General features: G+C 39.9%; 2 protein-coding genes across 4 annotated transcripts in view; one reads left to right on the top strand and one right to left on the bottom strand.

The window, feature by feature from the left end:
- Positions 1 to 13,590, top strand: part of VPS13B (vacuolar protein sorting 13 homolog B) — a 403,839-nt gene extending 390,249 nt beyond the window's left edge. For all 3 annotated transcript variants that reach the window (XM_088149087.1, XM_088149086.1, XM_088149088.1), the window contains exons 59-62: positions 6,411 to 6,587; positions 10,119 to 10,221; positions 10,813 to 11,062; positions 11,172 to 13,590. In XM_088149087.1, the coding sequence (XP_088005213.1) occupies positions 6,411 to 6,587; positions 10,119 to 10,221; positions 10,813 to 11,062; positions 11,172 to 11,420 (779 nt within the window). In that variant the 3' untranslated portion in view covers positions 11,421 to 13,590. The remainder of the gene's footprint in view (positions 1 to 6,410; positions 6,588 to 10,118; positions 10,222 to 10,812; positions 11,063 to 11,171) is intronic.
- A 1,925-nt stretch (positions 13,591 to 15,515) lies between these two features.
- On the bottom strand, positions 15,516 to 19,523 carry COX6C (cytochrome c oxidase subunit 6C). The gene is made up of 4 exons (XM_007427354.4): positions 19,367 to 19,523; positions 18,243 to 18,370; positions 16,498 to 16,632; positions 15,516 to 15,623 (listed from the first exon to the last, which is right to left on the bottom strand). The coding sequence occupies exons 2-3, from the start codon at positions 18,354 to 18,356 to the stop codon at positions 16,507 to 16,509; spliced, it is 240 nt and encodes a 79-aa protein (XP_007427416.1). The 5' UTR covers positions 18,357 to 18,370; positions 19,367 to 19,523; the 3' UTR covers positions 15,516 to 15,623; positions 16,498 to 16,506.
- Between the last annotated feature and the right edge of the window lie 1,751 nt (positions 19,524 to 21,274).

Below are 21,274 nucleotides of genomic sequence, written 5' to 3'. Positions count from 1 at the left end.
CAGAAGGAAAGCAAGTTCACAGGAATGACTGCCTGAGGCCACGACTCCAAATCTGGAGTAGAAATGAATTGTGTTTAGCCTCTGGCTTTAACTTGTTACTCCCCCTGTTGTTCCCAGTATGGGCTAACTAGATCTTACTAGATTCTAGTACTTACTTAAGGATTCCCTGCAGGCTAGCAGAACAGCTTGTCCTGGGCAAGGAATACTGTGTTCAGTATCACTGCAGCAAAGTAGGTTTAGGAACACAATCCGCTGAATGTGAACGGAGATGAATGCCCATTTAAAAATAACACCAAAAAGCCACCAGAAACTACCTGCCCCAAGCTAAAGGCTATGGAGGAGTAATACTTAAAAATGCATTCTATACTTTTATTTGCATATATTATGTAGTAGGATCATGAAAAATATTTGAACCTTTTAATTATGCGAATGAAGTGTTTGCACCACATGGGAGCATGTACAAAGCACCTGTGTCTGAATCATTAAAAGGAGCTGTTTTGGGGGGAGGGGGATTTGCGCAGCAGCTGTGGGAGCTGTTCCTGGATGTCTTCACACGCGCATGCATGCAAAGCAACTTTATTTTCTTACTATTCTGTAAATGGTAGGAAGACACAAGAGTTCCATTTTTTTCCTTTCAAATGATGTTGTTTTCTGATGTTTCCATTGCTTCATAACTCAAGCACTCTTCAGTTTGCTTGATTATAAAACATCTGGAGGGCACCAACTTGGGGAAGGCTAACTTAGATGCTTGTTTTTGTTTGTAAACCACTAGTTCAAATGTCAAATAAACGTTGATGAAAAATATTTCTTCAGGAGAAGGAGACACATTGCACCAACCTAATTAACCACTATATAGAAATTTCTGAAAGGAAAGTAGGATTTAGAATTGTGAAGGAAGAATGTACACAGACTTTTTTTTACTAGCCAAAAAATCACAAATATGTATTGCTTGGCAAATGCTTTTATGAGACCACATTATCACCCTGTGAGATCAAAGTGGCTAGAAATAAGCAAACATAAAAGTTCAGAAGAATCTAGTTTGAAAAGATTTTTTCGGTTTCTTAAAAAAATTCCTTGCCATGCAATTCAACTTAAGAGCAAAAATAGACATTATAAATAGAATAGCAATCATATTTCATGGCTTCTCTTCTACCCTGCAGTAGAAGGAAATTTTTATGACTATTATTATCATCATTTGCATCATGCATTTCATTATTCCCATAAACTATGTTGTACTGACATTATAAGGAAGGGGCTCAATAGGGCTACTTTCACATTTCTTTTAAGCTTGGCTTGATCCCCAGATCACAATAAGTCATAATGTGATTTGCTTTTCATTTAGTGTGATGTGTGAATGGGAAGACTGAAAAACAATATTTTTTTTAGACTAAAATCAGAGTTTGTACCTTTCTAGCTTATACCTGCTTTATTTTTATGCTCTCCACAAGTCTTATTCTAACGAACATTCAAAGGGTGCAAGTTGAGAGCTGCTAAAATAAGTGGCAAAATAAACCAGGAATTGGTCAAATAAGCCATTATTACTTTATGCAACAGAAAGACTGACTAACTTGTTTTGGATTCAGCGAACAATGAGTGAACCAAACTATAGTTCAGCATGATGTGTAAATGCAATTAGTGGCCTAATTCATACATAACATTAAGCCATATTCTGGTTTGTTATTTTTCGCTGTATTTTATGTTATGAACCAGATTAATATAACTTGTTCAACAAACCGTAATTAAAATCCTGGATTATCATATATGAACTAGGACAATATACCTACCTGGAAATAATTTGCCAGGGAAATTTTCAAATGATAGAAATTAGAATAAGGTAACTGCTAATCATGTTATGAACCTACAGCAACCCTCTCTAATCTGGGCATCATCCCAAGCAAGATTTCAGCTCCCAGAATTCCCCAGCCATTATTTAGAATTCTGGGAGTTGTAGTAGACACATCTGGAAAGCACCCAGGTTGGGGAAAGCTGACCTAGGGTGCAGTCTTTTGAAAACTCTCCAGGACAGGACCTGCCTGGAAGCAGGATGAAGCAACTTATTTCAGATGTCCTGTAAAGGCCCAATGAAGGTAGGAACTGGTTTCTAAATGGTGTTAACTAACTTTAAAAAAAAAATCCTAATAGCTGGTGAATACCATTCACTTTCAGCAATATAGATATAGATACGGATACATCAAGACATATCTTAAAAGAAAATTGCTACAGCAGAAGGTTGCACTTTGAAATCTTAACAAGCAGAATCCTCAATAAAAGCATCATGTGCAAACTATTATCCAAAGAATTTTTTTTTTAAATCCATTTTGTATTTTAGCTATGATAGCCTTGGGCAATCACCCAAAAGAAAATTTGTGGTGCATGATTAATATGTGCCCACAGTATTCACCATTTATTTGTGCCACTGCACTCCATACCATAATTAGAGTCCTGCAGAAAAGTTCTTGAGAAAGGTCAGAAGTTCTTCTGTACAGTTAAAGTTTCAGTATCCACAACATCTCCTTCGTTCTTAGATTAGCCACATAGAAGATTGGCTGAATTTATCTAGCTCTGAAGATTTTCTTGAAGGTTCCCATTATTATATGAATACTTGTGACTGGAACAATAGAATCTTCTTGATGTTCCAGGGATTTAGACACTGTGCTGGAAACCTGCAGTTATTCCTGTTATATTTCACTCAAACGGATCACTTCTTGTTCTTAATTGCTGCCTTTACTCAAGATATAGACAAGAAATTTGAGTTTACAATTTGGCTTAAGCTACGTTGCCTGCACTGTTTTCCTTAAACAGAATGAAAGTCTTGAACTGGCATTCAGATTCTGTTTACAAATTCTTTATTGCTGAAATAATTCCCACTACTCTTAGTCTCAGAAAAATTAACTATCCAAATGAATTACAAGCACTTTGTGATATAAGTATCTGAAGTATCTAAATTGCATTTTAGGAGTAATGATATACAAGCAGATTTTTCATGAGCACCAGATTTTATCATCTGCCAGGATTTTAAAGTATCACATCTCAACACAAACCCAGCCTGAGTGTACAGTTCTGCAAATAACGGATCCATCAATATTATTTGGTTTCTCCCTGCAATCTGTTTTTCACCTGTCTCTTCTGGTGTACTGAGATTTTAACAATATATTTGTCACGGCTCTTCCCAGGTTTCATTGGTTTACCTTCTCTGATGCCTCACATGGGTTTGTCCATGCCCTTGAAAGGTTCCAGTAGCACATTCTAAAGTTCATTGGAGTTACTTTTTGAAAGCAAGGCAAATTTAGGAATCTAAAATTGTGATGGATGGGAAGAAATAAAACATGTTGAACTTGATAAATACAATATTTTTCCAACTATTATTGAAGGAGAGGAACACATCTAGAATCTTACTCAAACGGGGTGGGGGAGAGGCATAAACTGCTAGTATAACTGTTTCCAAGATGGGATGTTGCATTGGCATCTATTTTATCTAACCTCTTTTGTCCAGAACTTACTAGCAGATAAAAAGAGTCTGGAATACATAGGATGCATTTATTAGTTCCCAGTGACATTATTTAAGTGTGGTTTGCTGAAAACATTGTATTAATTCTAACAATAGGAAAGTTTTTAAATGTTTAAGAAACTATTAAGTTCTGAGCAATTTCTCTGGATGGACAAAATAGGTCAGGTGAAAGAAGCCAGTAATGGTGACTTAATACTGTTTTTGGGAAGACCATTTTGCTTTTCTTTTTAGATGCTGTAGTGTAGTATAAAGAAACAAATCTCCTAACACACAGATACACACACGAGAGCAAGAATATTTGTTAAGAAATAAGAAAGTTGCAAGAACAAGTCACTGTTAATGGGGCAGCATGTCCTTTTCAATAAAACATAAGAGAGAAGTGTTTCAGGGAGGGGTAAATTTCCTATTATAATTCTGCAGTATGCACTGAAAGCCTAATGGCTTCTGCATGTTCGAGATTTTCCCCAGGGGTTCACCCATCATTCAGCTGCTTTCATGGGGCTCCAGATCTGTATGGAAAGTTTGGAATCAGGCTTCAGTTAAACACCGATAAGAGTAAAAAGAGAAGGAAGTTTCAGGGGAAAGAAGCTACAGAAGAGGAATGAAGCACCCCCTTCGCTTCTTCAGCATGAATTACTTCCTGTTGAGGGCTATCTGCAAAAGAGAAAGGCAGCTGTAGTAGTATAGTTTGGTACTGAAATGCAAGATAAAATGAGAGAACACATTTTTTAGTGTGTTGGGGTTTTATACAAGGAGTAATTACTGTAATTGCATTCCACCACCACCACCCCCAAAATGCACTGAAGACTGTACCACACATGTGTTAGATACTTAGCATCTTCTGCAATACTGTGTGCATCTTTCTTTGATGATGGGTACTTGTCTAATTCTTGGCATGCCTATGCCACAAAATATACATCCTCATCCTAGAGCAGTGTTGTCCAAATCTGGCCACTTTAAGATGAGTGGACTTCATGGCTGGCTGGGGAATTCTGGGAGTTGAAGTCCACTCATCTTAAAGTGGCCAGGTTTGGACAACACTGTCCTAGAGAGAGATCAAGGACAATTTCTGCAAGGGTGACAACTGGGTAAGGAATAAAGCAAACGTGATGTGGCCTAGAGGAGGAAATGTTTCATTTGAAGAACAGCTGAAGTCACTTTATATGACCATTACTAATATTTAGTAAATTGCCACCATAGTAAAGCAGTAGTTTTAATACAATTTTATACCACTCATTCCTTTAATTGTTTTCTACATCATGATGTACCAGTTAAAGGGAAAAATACTTGCATCTCATCTCAGGACTCAGGCGTGGATTATAAGATAGATGCAAAGAACCATCTGAAACAACCCCAGAGTCATGGCTAGCTTGAGAGTCTTATGGTGGATAGAGGTTCTACCTATCAATTAAGGTGGTTTTGTTGTCTCCAGGGACACCTAATATTTGTGTGGGTTTTTTTGTTTTTATTTTTGGGCACATAGTGAACAGCGGTTGGCCATAATACAGTTATTATTGTCCAGATGGGATGCAAAAGATGTCTCTTCTCCATATTTGTACAAAGTCCTTACAAAGAGATCTGCAGGCTTTACCGAGTATTTCCTGTGCTGAATGATGACCTTGAGCATCATAAGCACTTCAGATTCATAATGTAACACCTTGTCACCTTGTTCAATCATTGTCCTTTTAGTAAGATCCAAATAGCTTATCCATCAAAGTTACAACAGCTAGAGGCATCTCTGTGGTACGTGGCTTGAATAAACTCAGGATCAAAGAGAGATCCCACCTGACATACCTGTTTACATTTAGGGAGATTTAAACTGCTATCCTCTGTTGATATGAAAAGCTGGAGGGGTCACTAAGGCACTTGTAAAAGTTTGACCTATACACATTAAAATAAAATATGATTGTGTTCAGAAAAACAGTAACAAAAGTCTCCAGGCCTAATTCTACTAAGCTTAGTAATATATCAGAGATTGCATTAGTTTATGAGCATTTTTGTAATATAAGGGCATATTAAAATGATATATTGGACATAGGAATTTTTTCTTATGAAGTCAGGCTTAGGGGGTTTGTGAGATTTACTTTAGATAATAACCTGAAGTCTCTCTATGTTAGCAGAAATTTGTTCTTATGTAAAATACACATTCATACATACAACATATTCAATTTTACCATTTCAACAACTATATTTAGAGAAAAGATGAAAATTTTAAAAATCCATTATGAAACCAAGTTTAAATGTTTATATACTAGTCCCCAACATGGTGCCCACCTACAGACATCTACATTGGTGCCTATCAGGTTCCATATCCTATGCCTCACCTGATTTTATTTGTTTTAGATTGTTTTATATTAAAGAAGTAAATGTGAAGTCAGCATGTTGCAAAGCATAACCCTTACTTCCAAGAATGCTTCTGAACTCCTCAGACATCTCATCAGACATTATAGAAACTACAGCTCAGTGCTTTCTTTGGAAGTGTGCTCACCTACCCAGAAAGAAGACAGAAATAAAGGGTGGTATGAGACATTCAGAACCACTAGAGTGGTTATTAGGGAGCAAGCTCATAAATTTGCTTTCTGGTAAACTGACTGTTTTGTAACTGGCTATGTCCATCATTGCAGTAATTTGGGCTGAGGGCCCATAACATGCTCTCAGAACTCCAAATTTGTGAGGCAGATCAAAAAGTTGGGGTCCCTTATTTAAGTGAAAGCGAAGTAGAAGATGTGACTAGCAGAAATTTCCCTACACTGAATTAAAGGGATTGAATGTCTGCTCCTTATTGTTGTATTAGACAAAATGGCATAAGATTCAAATAATATGAAGCAAACGGGTTCAGAAGTCAATATTTCATCCTGGTCTGGGATTATATCCTTCTATAATACTTGAAAACTCATTACAGGTGCAATTGCTGGGATTGTAGACCAGCCAATGCAGAACTTCCAGAAGACATCAGAAGCCCAGGCTTCAGCTGGACACAAAGCCAAAGGCGTGATCTCTGGCGTGGGGAAAGGAATCATGGGAGTTTTTGCTAAGCCTATTGGAGGAGCAGCTGAGTTAGTCTCACAGACTGGCTATGGTAGGTTTGAGCAAATGTATGAATTCAGCGTATTACAAGTTCATTGACAGTTTTCATATATTATTTTAATTGTAGCATGTACATCTTATTAAATCTTATTAAAGATACAAATTTCCCTTTTACCATCACAATCTTTTAATGAGATTACATTATTTTCCTAGTTCAGATATTTAGCCTTCATGACCCAGTTATTCTGTATATTAAGAAAATAAAACAGACATGGAATTTTATGGAAAATGCAGTCAAGAGCCAAACTGGGACTAAAAAGGATTTTGCAAAATCTACAATCCATTGCAAAACTAGCAGATTCTATAGCAGAAATTTTGTTGAGAACTTAGATTAAATCTTGTTAATAAAATATAAACAACAAAATTAAGTTATACATTCCTGCTTACTCTTTAGCCATTACCTATCTCAATGAGGAAATCCATGAAGCCCAGATGATATCATACAATTTTCAAAGGATTAAGCAACTACAGAATAGATGTCCTTTACTGTCATTATCTTATTAATGTAAATCATTTCCTTATAACAAAAAGGGGGACGTGCTGTCTGTGAATTTTAGAAGTTGTGGTCTCAGCTTAAATGTAGGCATCAGGTTAAGGAAATCTAATTTAAAGTGTTTGAGGTGGCAAATTGCTTAATAGTAATTATTGTAGAATAAAATCATCCTGCTTGCTAACAAGTCCAGCCTTTCTTTCAATCAAGAGCAATGTTGATTGTCCCATATTTTCTTCAGGGTGGCTAAAGAGTAATAGTAGGGCAGTGAAAAATCCAGAAGTCTTTCTAAAAAAATAAACTTTTTAAAGGATGAGAAAAAAATAGTAATGAAAGGGTAAGACAATCCGAAGGCAGTTTTGGAGATGGGAGGCAACTTCTAGAGAAACACTCTTCCTCCCAAATATTTCATGGGTCTTTGAGATGGAGGTAGATGGGGCACCATTTATTACCTTAAATAAATGGACAGCACTGACTGTGTGGAAGATGGCAGCTTTTAGATACCTTCTTCTGAAGCTATAAGGAACCAAAGCCAAGAATCAAATTTGCAAGGTTGGTAATATTGTTAGTATTATCTCATGCATATATACCATGAAATGCTGTGGACTAGTGGGAGCTAAGTGCCCATTCACACCAAGATCACACTTTTGTCTTGATAACCATATTACAACTAAGTTGCCAACTGCTCTTTCTGCTTCTAGATTTAGTGTTGGAAAGAATAAGGGTGTGTTCTGAATTTTCCTACCAGGGCATATGACACCACTGTGTATAGTATGCTCACTTTCTTTGAGCCAGGCCCAGATAATGTAGTTATTCCATTAGTGATACATTAGATTGTATCCAAGGATTGCAAACATTGTACATGTTATTGCTATAATGTGATTACTCATATGGCATCTTCCTTTAACTGGTTCAACATTTTCCTCCTTGAGATGAATCACTGGCCACTGACACTGGCCAACTTTTTGATTTCCATTAACTAAATTTGTAGGCATTATTTTGCACCCAAAAGAATGAAGAGTCTAACCACAGAGGCTCTGTTCTGCTCCTCCGTGCTTTTAAACACATTTTGGAGGTAAAGATCCTTTCTGGACAAATGACAAAATTAGAGGCCTAAGTTTCAAGCAGACCCCTTTCAGAAAAAATGGGGGGGTCATCCAAAGGGTACTCTCACAGGTTTCCCCCATGTTCTTCATCAGCTCCAAAGGCCTAAAAAGTAGCCAAAAAAGAACCAGGGAAACCTAAGCCACAACTCTTTTTCTTCAACATATGCCTTCTTCTGCAGCTCCCACTCCACATCTAAGATTTTCCAAGAATCTCCTGATTCTCTGGAGAGGTTTCAGAGGGACAGCATGAAACCGTTCTGCGTGGCTGTTCTCCCACATAGTTGTTTATCCGATGTGTGTGTGCAATACGTACAGCTCTTTAGCCTGTTGAGTGAGTGGAAATTGTACATAAAACTTTGGTTCTAGGAAAACTAGAGGAAGAAGTACAAAATTGGAAGATAGTGTAAGAGATGTTCCATGTATGTATTTTAGACTTTTAAAAAATGTTGGCAACTGAGAAGCAACCCAAAATAATGGAGAGATGCACTTCACTGCAAACAGTGGCTTGAAACCAGAGAGCAACTTTAGCAGAGCCAACTGTTTGCAGGCCCTCAGGAGGATTGTTTTTTTTGTTTTTTTTATTTTTGGTTCTTTGAATAACAACCCCTCCAAAAAAATGTCAAGTTCTTTTGCAACTCTCTCGTCCTCCATTTGAAAAGGGGTTTGCAGTGCAATGTTGGCTTAGGTGCATAGAATTAATGACAGGGTGTTCTAGATTCTGACAACTGTATTCGTATTTTCTGTGTCTATTGGCTGAGAAAACAGAGAACACCCAAACCTCTTCCATAATAAATGGAAGTGCATGGATCAGTATCTTGGTCTTGACTAATGGGCAAATGGGCTTATGCCCTACGGGGGGAACAAGACCACACAGAAGTAATCACATGCTCTCTCTTTTTCCAACTGCCAATGACAATTTCATGTGCAATAACACTGAAAAACCTCAATCGGCTAATTGTTGTAACTGGAATGTATCTTTTAAGCATTACCAGGAGTTTGTGTGTTCAATATTAAACTTTATTCTTCCCCAACAAAACCAGTGCATTATTTAATTTGGTATTTGTTTTATAAATTTCTACCCTGATGTAGAAATGTTTACTCTGCTATGAGTGCATGCAACCTGTCAAGGCTAAATCAACCTCCAACCTGGCCCCACAGTCTCACCCATTAGTGCTCAGCATTCTCCCTATCCAGAAACTGCAGTCTTAAGCTGCACCCCAGTTTCAATTCCTCTTGTAAAACGTTTATCTTTGAAGTATATTATTCAAGTGTTGACACTCTGCCATTTCTCAGTATAAGAACCATGCCCTTTATGTATGAAAATGTACCTGCCATCAGAAAGCAACGTGCCAAGTCACCCCCTTGTTCTATTCTGATCAGCGCAAACAGAAGAGCAGTAGCTTTGCAGAGCTCTACTGTAGCGCAAGACACTTCTCAAGTTTCAGATACCCCAAGAGAATTCATAAACATTTGGGTTTCATGTTTAGCAGCTGCATTAAGTAATTTATATTGAAATGCAGTATCTAGGGCAAATTTAGCTGTTGATGTTTACTAATTGTGAGATACGCATGAAAGAATGTGGAAAGTTAACCATGGTCTGGAATTGTTATGCCTACATTCTTAACTGACTTGTCCAATCCCATTCTAAACCTATGGCTCTCAAGAGCATTCGGTTTTTCCTAATTGCTAGTATGTGACTGACATTCTGTCTTTTGTTTATTTCTAATGCTAAAATCCATTAGGGTTAAGTGCATGATTATTGTATTCTAATATTGAATGAATTATCTCCACTAGAGCATCCAAAGATGTGACATCACTTTGGATCTGCACAATTTTATGGACTGCTTTAAGAACATGACATCACTGCAACATGTTTCTCTTCTCCCTCCTCGTAAAAACAAAAACAGCCTAACTTTTCTCACCACAGGTATTTTGCATGGGGCTGGACTTTCCCAGCATCCTAGACAGCGCTGCCCTCCAAGCGATCAACATGCTGAACAGGCACCAAACAGCCACGTCAAATACGTCTGGTAAATTATCTGGATACTGACTCATTTCTGTACCCAAAGTGTTGATTAATAGATTCTGGACTCTGGTCAAATTAACGCTGTTGCCCAAGCAAAAGGCTGAGTTACAGCAGAATATTTAGGAATGCTAAACACAAAGTTCCTATTCAGAGGCCCTCTCTCAAAATCAATTCTCCTTTGAGCTTTGGAAATCTGATGCTAGCCTGTCTTTGTTTATAAAAGGTATTACATAGATGCCTTTGCCCAAATAGTGGACATCTCCAGAAATAGCTGTTAGTTTCTTCTTCTCAGTTTGGTTCCAGTTTCCAGTTCCAGTCTCTTGGAGTGGATTCAGTGTTGGAATGAGAAATGAATTGGACAAAGGAGATGTGATTGTGACCATCAGTTAGGTCAGCTTGGCTGCAGAACTGGAGGTTTGAGAGTATTACAAAATAAACAAGACCTCTTTGGGATTTAAAAACATAGCTAGGTTTGCAAAAAACTGCTGTCTCTGTGTAATGCTACTACTGCTTCCTTTAAAAAAAAAAAAAAACACTCAGAAATGTTGACTATCAGGTGAACTTATGTTCTTTATCTTGAACATTTTTTTTGTAGGAAAATGCTTCAGTCACTAGGGAGACCAGAGGCCTACATGGCCCTGGATGTGGTCATTGTGAGCGGATCAGGCCAAGAACATGAAGGATGTTTACTACTTACCTCAGAAGTGCTGTTTGTGGTTAGCATTGATGAAGACACACAGCAACAGGCATTCCCAGTGACAGAAATTGAGTGTCTACTAGACAGTGAACAAAGCAATCTGTTGAAGGTGCAGCTCAAACAGCCGAGAGTCCCTGGTGATGTGGAGGTAAAGCTGTTTCACTGCTACTTGTAATCTTTACAAACCACCATGATTTTTTTGAAGTTTATTAGCTATACACTGCCCATTTCAATAAATCTGTGTTCTCTGATTTCAGGCAGATGGAAACAGAGAGAGACTGTCTGAACAGCAGTACAACAGACTTGTTGACTACATTACGAAAGCATCCTGCCACTTGGTTACTGTCCCCGTGTCTGTACAAAACACAGCTCCCCTCGTAGCTGCAGAACCAGTTCCAGCAACACTAAAGACTTACCAATACCTGGTTAATCCCATTTTTGCTCATGTATTCATCAGTAAATTTACTATGGTAAAAAATAAAGCTTTGAGAAGAGGGTTTAACTGAAAACACCCTGCTGAAATGCTTCCAGATTTAAAGTACTATCTATGCAGTTGCCTAATATGAACTTTTAAATTCCACATCACATGAAACCGATGAGCTTAAACTTAGGTGGGCTGGGATAGCGAACTAGCACATTTAAAAAAGAGTCTATTTTGCACTCAGTACATTTGAGATGAATTCTGTAGTCTGCTTTATGAGACAAAATTATGCATATACGTTGTAAACTAAGCTGTCAGTAAGCAGAAATTGGCAACCCTGTAAGGTGACAGTGAAAATCTTTTCTTTTTAACTGGAAGTCTGATATGCAAAGATAGGCAGAATGCACAGAATTAACATTAGAATGTTCTTGTCCTACAAATCTTTCTGTTCCTTCTTTCATTCTTTCTAAAGGGGTGCCAGTTTCTATTAGCAAAGTTTAGAACTCAGCTTTAAAAACTTGCTCAGGGCTGAAATTTGTACTCCAACTGGCCCAACCTATAGCAAAATATTTCTTCCCATTCAGTTTGGAAGCACTTAGAAGTCTTAAGTTATTAGCGATAGCTGGGCTTCAGGACGATTGTGTTAGAATAATTTTCTTTGACTGAAATTTTGCAGGATTTCAGTCCTTAATAGTGCCTTTGTGTAATTTGAAGAACAACCTGGTGACAACAATAATTTATGAGATTCCTTGTCCACAATAATAGATAGCAATGATTTCTTAAGATTTTTGAATGTATATGCTATTGCAGATTCTTTAACAGTTTATAATTATGCAAGAATTGTCATTGACTATTGATGTGGGACCAATAATTTGCATTATATAAAGCTTTACAAATTGTGTTCAGCGAAGCGTACCAAAAACAAGAGAATAATTTAAATCATTAACTGATCCAAGATGCATTACTCAAAGTAGGTTCCATTGACTTACATCCAAGTAACATAACAATTGCCACATTGGCCATATTAATCTGTTTACATTTTGATCAACATATCCGAACTGGAGCCCCTCAGCAAACACAACTGGGACTTCCATAATTCCCAGCCATGCTGTTGTAGTTGCAGCACATTTGGGTGGGTGCCAGGATAGGCAAGGCTCATCTTAAACACATCATTGACTTGAAGCCTGTGTAGCCACTCTTTAAGAAGTATACATAATTTGAACTCACGTTTATTTGTCTCATACTTTTCTATAAAATAAAAGACTCAGTGTATGGCTGAAAGTGTAATTTAATGTGGTGAGATGTAGTGTGCTGAGTTTTTAACTGAGCAAGTTAGCAGCCAGTGTATCAGGTCTCATGTACCCACCGTCATCCAAACTTAAAACCTTATATCCACTGGGAAGGGCTCAGTAAACTTTAAAACTAGTGCCTGGTTTCATTATTGCTGTAGTAATTCTGCAGTTACGCTTGCACTGGAAGGTATCTGGTGGACTAAGAGAAGAAAAATATATACTTGTAGCATAGAACTCCACCGTAAACCATCACAGAGGAAAAGTAAAGTAAAATTCATGGATGTATGTCCAAGCCCTGTTTAGACCATACTGGATCAGCTATCAGATTTCTCAGTACATCCAATTTTTCAGACAGCTCTAGTATGTTAACAGTGGTTGTTTTTAAATACATATTTTCTACAGACTTTTCACCATCTGTTTTCAAGTTTGAACTATAGAAGAATCACTGGTGTAAAACAATTATTAGATTTAATTGTGGATTGAAATGGGATCAGCAGGCTTTAGTTTGAGAAAGTGTGCTTGATATGGGTTCTTAGCTATTGCTTATTTTTATTTAACAATTTTGATCCTAAATGTTTCTTTTCCTCTCCTCCCCCCCAAGCCCCCCCAACTCAGCTTTTCATGGCAAGAACTCAATATTAATCTGTGCAGACCTATCTGTACTACAAAACTATGCCGAAGTCAGATACTGAATTTAAAGCAAGTTTTTGCCATCTAATTTTCACTAACATTTCCAGTGCGTTCCTGGGTAGAGAGAGATTTAGAAAACTCTTTTGATTTTGTCATGTGTCTTATGTGTCCCTTTTTTTAAAATACTCAGCCTCTGAAAACTAGGTTTATCCTAAGTACAAAGTAAGAACACTGTGTACATAAGTTATCTGTCAAACTAGTCATTGTTTACCTATACTGCTTTAAAATATTGTATTTTATAATTGAATCTTTCATGAGAAATAAAGAGTTATATTGCCACTTTTGTCTGTTGACTGTACCTATTATAGCAATTTGATTAAAAGGAAATGCATTTTATTTGTAACATGCCAAAATAATAAACTAGTACGGACAGGACAGGTTATAGCTAGAGTGAGGCAACCCAATTCGTTTAATGCTCTTCTCAATTATAGCAGTAATTGCTTTACAGATCCAATTAAATTTAAACTGCTGACCTAGCTACAGTTTGTACAACAGCTATTGGTTCTGCTGTATGAAGATGCTACTCCATCACCCTGAGACACATCAGAACAGCATGTATACTGGAAATGACTTTTAAGATTCAGATAGTTACATGACTAATCATAATATTCATATATTTATTTATATGATTTGAATACCACTTTTCTGCCCAGAACACATTTTGGGCAGCTAACAATTTTTAAAAAAATCTCTAAACATTTACAGTCTAAAAAGGTTAACAATCACAATTAATTCAGACTGAAAATACTTGGCTAAAGAAAAAAAACATTTTTTGTTTCACAGAGCAGGAAGAATGGAAGCTGAGTGCCACGCCTGACAGTATGACTTGGGAGCAACACAGAAAAATGTCCTCCCTAATCTGCATGAGACCTCAGAAAGCAAGGGCACCATTACAGGCCATTCCCATGACACGTAGGTTCACAGCAAGCTATGCAGTCTCTTGAACATTGCCACCATGAGATGGTGAATCATGGACTAAGCTGTGGAATCACTAAAGACTAAGCTATGGAATAGAGAATCCAAGATTCAAATTGTGCTTCAGTCATAAGCATATTGGGGTAGGGGGACAGTGTTAGGAACTCAGTCATCTAGGCTCCTCCCACTACATTTAACACAAAGTCTTATTCTATACAGTATAGTATTATTCTAAGGACTACAACTAATAATGTATATGTACGAACACTGAAAGCATGAAATAACTATTAAGTTTTATACAACTATTTTTCCACACTACTTGATACAATGTTTAGACCCATAAATGGTCCTTGGAGGGCCTTGCTGCTCAGCAAGAAGAGCACATACTTAGGGCAGAGGTTCCCAGGCTCAGCCACATTTTTTACATAATGATAAAAATAGACATCATGCCTGAAACAATCAGAATCTGGCAGTGACAGGCAACAATATATATCTGATTAAATATCTGGATGCATTATCAACATAGCCCTTTCGGTAACAGGTTTATTTGCTTTCTAAATGAAACATCCAAGAAGAGGGTGCAATATGCCATTAACCTAAAAACCTTTTTGTAGCATTCCTAACCTGCATGTCTCTGGTTGGCCACAGTAGAATTAATGCTGAATTAGATGGGCTGGTAGCCTGCTATAGCACAGCTCTGAGGGCCTAAAGTAGCCATTTGCATCAGCCTGCCCACAGCTATGCAGCACATCAGTTTCCATAACTGTTACAAAGTGAACTCTTGTGAATAACAAAGATCTTTAAAACCTCTCTTGTTATCGCAAAGTGAAAAAAAATTTTTTTTTACTCAGCAATGTTCTATCTGCAAGGTACGTAGTAAATGTTCTGAGAAAAAAAATTAAATTATAATGTGTAAAATGTGGATTCCATACCCTTGACCTCCACATGGTCATTTAATACAGCCCAGCCTTTTCTTTTCTGCCTGACTTCTCTGAGAAGCAAAAGCTACAAGGTGAGGGAAAAATTTTGCTCCCAACTGCCAGCACAACCCCAGTGAAAGGAAACTAAAAAGACCCAAACACAATATCCAGATTTTTTCCTGTTATCGTTTAGATTTGACACACATCCTTCCCTCGGTGTTTTCTTTTAAAAAGAAAGCTCAAAGACTTCTGCTACTAGGGACATTTCAGCCTGGCAGATTACCCAAGAAAGCTAAATACTGCAATACTCCCCGTGAGCTTTGCAATATTGGTTGCCACCAACCAAAAGAAGCAAAGACGCACTCTGAGATAAGGATTTGGTTTAATGAGCAAATTACAGCAGGACCAGCACTGAAGGTGATCGTTACGGATCACAATAATCTTCAATTATCTTGTGTCCAAGAGGCAGCTCTAAAAAAGAAAAATATAAATTATTAAGAACCTGAAATCTACTCTCCCGTTTTGAAGATGATGCGCAAAATATCATTTTGTTTTCTCTAAGTTATTTATACTTATAAATAATATTTATATTTATAATATATATTTATATTTATTGGCTTTTATGAAGCCCAAGGGATCTAACAGTTTACAACCCAAAAAAACATGCTTATGATAACATGGTGAAATGCCATTACAAACATAATTAGCCAACCTCTGCTTTAACAATAAAGCTTCTAATGGCATGATTTGAAAACTCTTTAAAAAAATTGGAAGCAATGAAACTGGCTACATTTTTCCAAGAAAGCACATGAATGTTAGAATTAAGGAAAGTACATCACTGTCAACAGACAGTGGCAGGCTTATACAAGGAATTATTTTGGTTAAATCTACTTAACTGATTTAACTTTTACCTATACTTTAACTGAGTTGCCATTTCTTATTTTGTAGTTTTGTATTTCAAAATGCACAGTGAGCCACCTTAAAGGTATTTGCTAAACGGTTATAAAATAAACCAGTAACAGATCCATGCCATTTCCTTGCTAACACTGTGGAAGTGGTTTAATCTGTCTTACTGTCTTAATCTGTATCCGGCCACCCAACACCAAAGCAGCTCAGTGGTCTGCCACGGCTTTCTCCCAGGAAGAGTTTTGACGGGTGAGGGCGGAGAGAGGACAACCACCCCAAGATTGCCCAGCTGTCTTCCACTAAGGGAGAACTAGAGCCTGGATCTCTCATTCGATGCCAGCACTTTAATCGCTATGCCACACTGGCTCACTTCTATATATCCATACCTAGCTTAAACATTCCCTTGAATTATTACACCATAAGTTGCACAATCACTTACCTATGATTATTAGGCGTCACCAGGCCTCACGCTTTGAAACACTCCTGCTTTTTTCTTGTCCTCAAAGTCTTTCGCGAAGTCAAATGTTTTATAGAAATCTCTGTATTGTTTTTGCCTTCCTTGAATGAAAGCAAACTGAAGAGAAAAAAGTTACCATTACTAGCCTTCAAAATTCAATTAGATACTGAACAAAAGCAGTGTTTTTTTTTAAATGAGAGCAATGTCTATGAAAACACTCTTATTTGCAGCCTAAATTGAGAAAACAGTGATAGAATTGATGGAAAAAGTACACATCATTAAGGCTACAATCTTATACCTATTTACCTGCGACTTACAGGTAGTCCTTGCTTAACAACCCTAATTAGGACCAGAATTCCCATTGCTAAATGAAGTGGTCATTAGGCGAAACATCATGTGACTGCAGGGCTTAGCAACAGCAGTTCTGGTAGTCCCAGTTGTGGTCATTAGGCAAGGACCTCACACTTCTCGCCTAACTCCCCCCCCCATCTCTGCCCTTTTGGCCACCCAGCACTCCACCGCCACCTACCCCTGCCGCCCCCACTGCCCCACTTCAGGCCCCATTTCTGCAGTCTCAGCCCCTCCCTGGCTGGGGTTCATGTATGCATGCTTGCCTCTGCCGTTCGCCACCACCTCCTTGGCCATAAGCTCCTGACAGGCCTGCAGCCAAGAGGGCTATGCATAATGAAATAACATGTTTCTTCCTTGCTCCAAACGTAATAAACAAAACTTCATCACTGACTTCCTTCTTTAGCAACACAAATCCTCCCACATCTGACTGGGCACATCTAGGTGGAAAAGGCAGAGACAGAGGCGGGATGGGGTACAGCAGACCCATCACAAACCGGGCAGGAGTGTCCAGAGAGGTGAGGGGCGCAAACTTCCTCCCTTCCCTCCCCCCTTCCCTGTCACTCCAGGGCTGAGAAAGCACCACCACTGCCAGGTCCATGCCCCCCCGCAGCAAAAAGCCACTTACAGCTTTCCTGCCCAGGAAGGAGCAGCTGTACAAAGACCCCCCCAGCCCCACTCCCAAGATGGCCAGAGCACACAGCCAGGACCTGGTCCATGGAGCTCCGAGCAGGAGGCCACTGGTCAGCTGTGGCTCCTCCTGGACACAATCTGAAGCCTGCCCCTGCCTTGTTTTCGCTTGCCTCTTGGGAGGCACTACCCTCTGTGGAATAAATGGCTACAAGACCATGGTTGGCAGCCAGGAAAAGGCAGCGAACCACGTGCTGTGTGCAGAACCCCAGCAGTTAGAACAGGTGTGCATGTGGGAATATGTGGCTGGCTGAGACTGCTGAAGTGGGGTAGGCCTCTCAGAAGCCTGGTGGCCAGGGAGGCGGCTGCAAGCCCAGCACCAACAGAGGCCCCATGCCAAGAAGAAGGAAAAACATGAAAAAGGTCAGCTGGGGGTGGCGGCAGCAGAGTGGCCAAAAGGGCAGAGGTGGGGAGGGAGATAGGTAGGTGGGGGGACTTGAAGCACACTCTGCAGTCATAAATGCAGGCAGGTTGCCAAGCACCCAAATTTTGATCACATGACCATGGGGCGCTGCAACAACCATAACTTCAAGGATTGGCCATAACTACCATTTGTTCAATGGTCGCTGAACAAATGGTTGTTAAGCAAGGACTACCTGTAATTTTGCAGGACTTGCTCAAATATATAAGAATTGGACTTAAGCATGAAATGAAACTGATTTATATTGACTTTTAACACAAGTCCTGACCTCCAAGTAAATCAGACATCCTGTTACTAAAGTAACTCCAATCAGAAAATTCCTTCTCGCAAATTTTCCCAGGAGGTCTTTCATTTGTGGCTTGGGCAACAAACCAGAAGACATAGTGATGTTTTTTCCTAAAAAAAGAAAAGGAAAATTAAGGCTTTGCTATCATGATCACATCATTAACTCAACAAGAACAACAAAAATCACAGCCACAAAGAGTTCCCTATATCAGAAAAGGAGCAATCTTTTATAGAACTACCTAATTCTTTGGAAATTCAGTAATATTTACAAGAAATCCATAATGTGTGATATAGACTAGGGCTCTATAAAGTTTTTGAAAGATGTTTAGCAATAGGCAGGACAGAGTATATAAAGTGCCACTTTTGAAATTCAAGTAACCAAATTGCAAAGCTCCAGAAGCTGCACGCAGCTGTCACTATGCATACGTGCAGCAGAAGCAGATGGGAGCAGTTTCTACAGCAGCTGTGCAGCTCTGCAACCCAGTGGCTGCTTTGACAACGCAAAGACAACTGGTTCGTAGATGCTCCTCTGCTTTACAAGGCACAACCCTAATACGGATGCACCAGCATCCTCCCTTTCCCCAGCTGCAGATGGAATTTCAATCTTACACTTCGGGAGCTACTGTTAATTGCCAGCGTGACAAGGATCATCCTGCTGACATTTTTTATTCTGCTGCTCATCCAAAGAACGGCGATCCGTTCAGCAAATATGGTCTCTCCCCACCCCGTGCACTGCATCCTGGAGACGGCCATAGCTTCCTCAGTCACGGTTCCCAAAGCCAATAATCTGCAGGATTCACATGGCCCAGTACGCCATAATTCGCGGCTAGCCAACCGTTACGGCGAGAAGCAAGCAAGCCATAAGCCAAAAATCACCTTATCCTTCTGGCCTCATCGCCTCCAGCTCCCACCCAGCGTGTCTCTGCCGGACCCCAAGGAAGACGGGCGCCCCAACTCCTCCCCCCGGGAGGGCCCCACCGGCCCACCAACCGCACCGCCACGGCGAGACCGCAGAGGCGCAAGTCCCCGCCTCCCGCTCTCCCCGGAGCCATGAACTAGGCCCGGCGTCCTCCGGAGCCCTGAAGGCAGCGAAGGGCCAGTCGGCACCTGCAGGGAAGCTGAGAACTGTTCAGGAGGCCGCCGCGGACACTCGCGCCCCACAGCAAGCAGGAGAAACTTCCTCCTCTGACCCCTACGGAGGTAAGGCTGTCCTTCCGCCTTCCCCTTCAGACGCACGGTTCCGGTTTGCGCACGCGCGTGAGACTACGGCAAGGCACTCAGCCCAAACTTGGACCGCGGGGGCTGCCTCCCCGAGCGCGGTGGGAGCGGGGTTCATCGCAGCGGAGGGCGGGCTTTTTGCCAGCCGGGGGGCGGTGCTGAAAGTTGACGTAACGCTGCGGCGCGACGAGGCTCGGGGTTAAGTAAGACGCGGTCGAAGGAGCGAGCGCTGAAGTCGAAGTGACTGAACTGCTTTCCCCAACCTGGCGCCCTCGATTCGGGTGTAGCCGAGAAATATAAGATGGTGCTGCAAACAGCTACGCTTGTTTCGGTTTAGAGCCGCGTTTACAACTCTTGAGTCCAGCGCTGCGCTAATAGTGAATGTCGCCGGTGTTGCTCCTGGAGCGAGCCAGTGCGATGTTCGGGGTGGGCAGTGTTTGTCCAGCTCTTAATGGAAAATTCATTGCCGATCCTGTGATTTGGATTGCTAAATCCCAAATTCCTTGCAGCCCCAGGGGAGAGTCGTGGCTTAGCCACCCTGCAGGTCCTTTGGCTCAGGGGCCCGGAGAAGCAGCCCTGCAGGAACATCTGGACAGCTGGAGCTCCACCATGCTGAGCTCAGCTCCTGGTGACAGACAAATCCACGCAGTCTGAGGGCCAGTCTTGCAAAAGCGGCCTTGGCGGGCATCCCCGTCCAGATTCACTGCCGGTCCTCCTGCTGGGTACCCGCTGCGCCCGGTCCTGCTAGCTTCGAGGCCAGGCCAGGTTGGCCAGATACCGCCATCTATTACCATTGTTCTGTTTGGGTACATCATTTTCTTGGTTCTGGACCGGAGTCACTTCTGAAAACTGGACTAGCAGCCGGCCTGTCAGATATAATTGGCATTGTTGAACAACGCTGAATAAAAAAACAAGTCCTGTGTGCCACAATCAAAATCAGATTTGCTCCTATTTTCAGGGCCAGAAGTGAATTCATGGCAAACTCTTGATTTAGAACTGACACGATGCCAAATATATTATAGCATTGTTTAAAAATTAGTATTTTAAAGTGGCTGTTATTTAAAACAGACATCAGAATTTCAGACATTTTATTTGGATTTGTTGTACTGTGTTGGGCACACCACAAGCATTTTGCTGTGTTATAAATTAAACTGAGACCCATGGATCAGGCATCATTTTTGCCACCTTGCGACAAGCTTTGTTTTCTGCTGATGCGAGTTCGTTGTATTCTTTACTAAACTTCTGCTGTTATGGCTTCAAGAATATTCATGGTGTAAGTTTTGCCTTTAGATAGTTCTAAATGCAGTTATAGAATTCTCATTACAGAATGCTATCATATAAGAGGAAAAGAAGACGGTAGGCTTCCCATTTTCTATTTCTGTTACATCAGGTTTTTAGATTATGCTTGGCACTATTTTTATTGCAAAATTGGCTATTTCTACATTGTTTTGTTAGAAAAGAACCTTATCTTAAAAAGCGCATCCCATGTTTCTATTACATTAACATATCTGAGCTACGTGGTTAACAGAACTACAATAATAGTCTAAATAATCAAAGCTGAATACATTTAGATTAATGAATTTTCATTTATTTTCCTAAGGCATACTTGGTCACCCTCTGTATGGTATAAATATGTATATGGAATGGATTAAAAAAATGTGGCATTCTTCACCACTTCCTGTCTCTAAGCAGAAGGTATGAACTTGCTACAATCCATAGCTGCCATCCCGGTATTAATTAACTACTTACCAACTGGAGCCGTAACTTAACTAAGTGAAATTCTAGAAGGGTATCAGC

The sequence above is a fragment of the Python bivittatus genome, unplaced genomic scaffold (assembly GCF_059951505.1).
Source record: "Python bivittatus isolate LINGU-HERP-01145 unplaced genomic scaffold, Pbiv_v1 ctg000590_np1212, whole genome shotgun sequence".
Classification (NCBI taxonomy): domain Eukaryota; kingdom Metazoa; phylum Chordata; class Lepidosauria; order Squamata; family Pythonidae; genus Python; species Python bivittatus.
The sequence above is the reverse complement of the archived record's forward strand: the minus strand, read 5'-3'. Positions and strand labels throughout refer to the sequence as shown.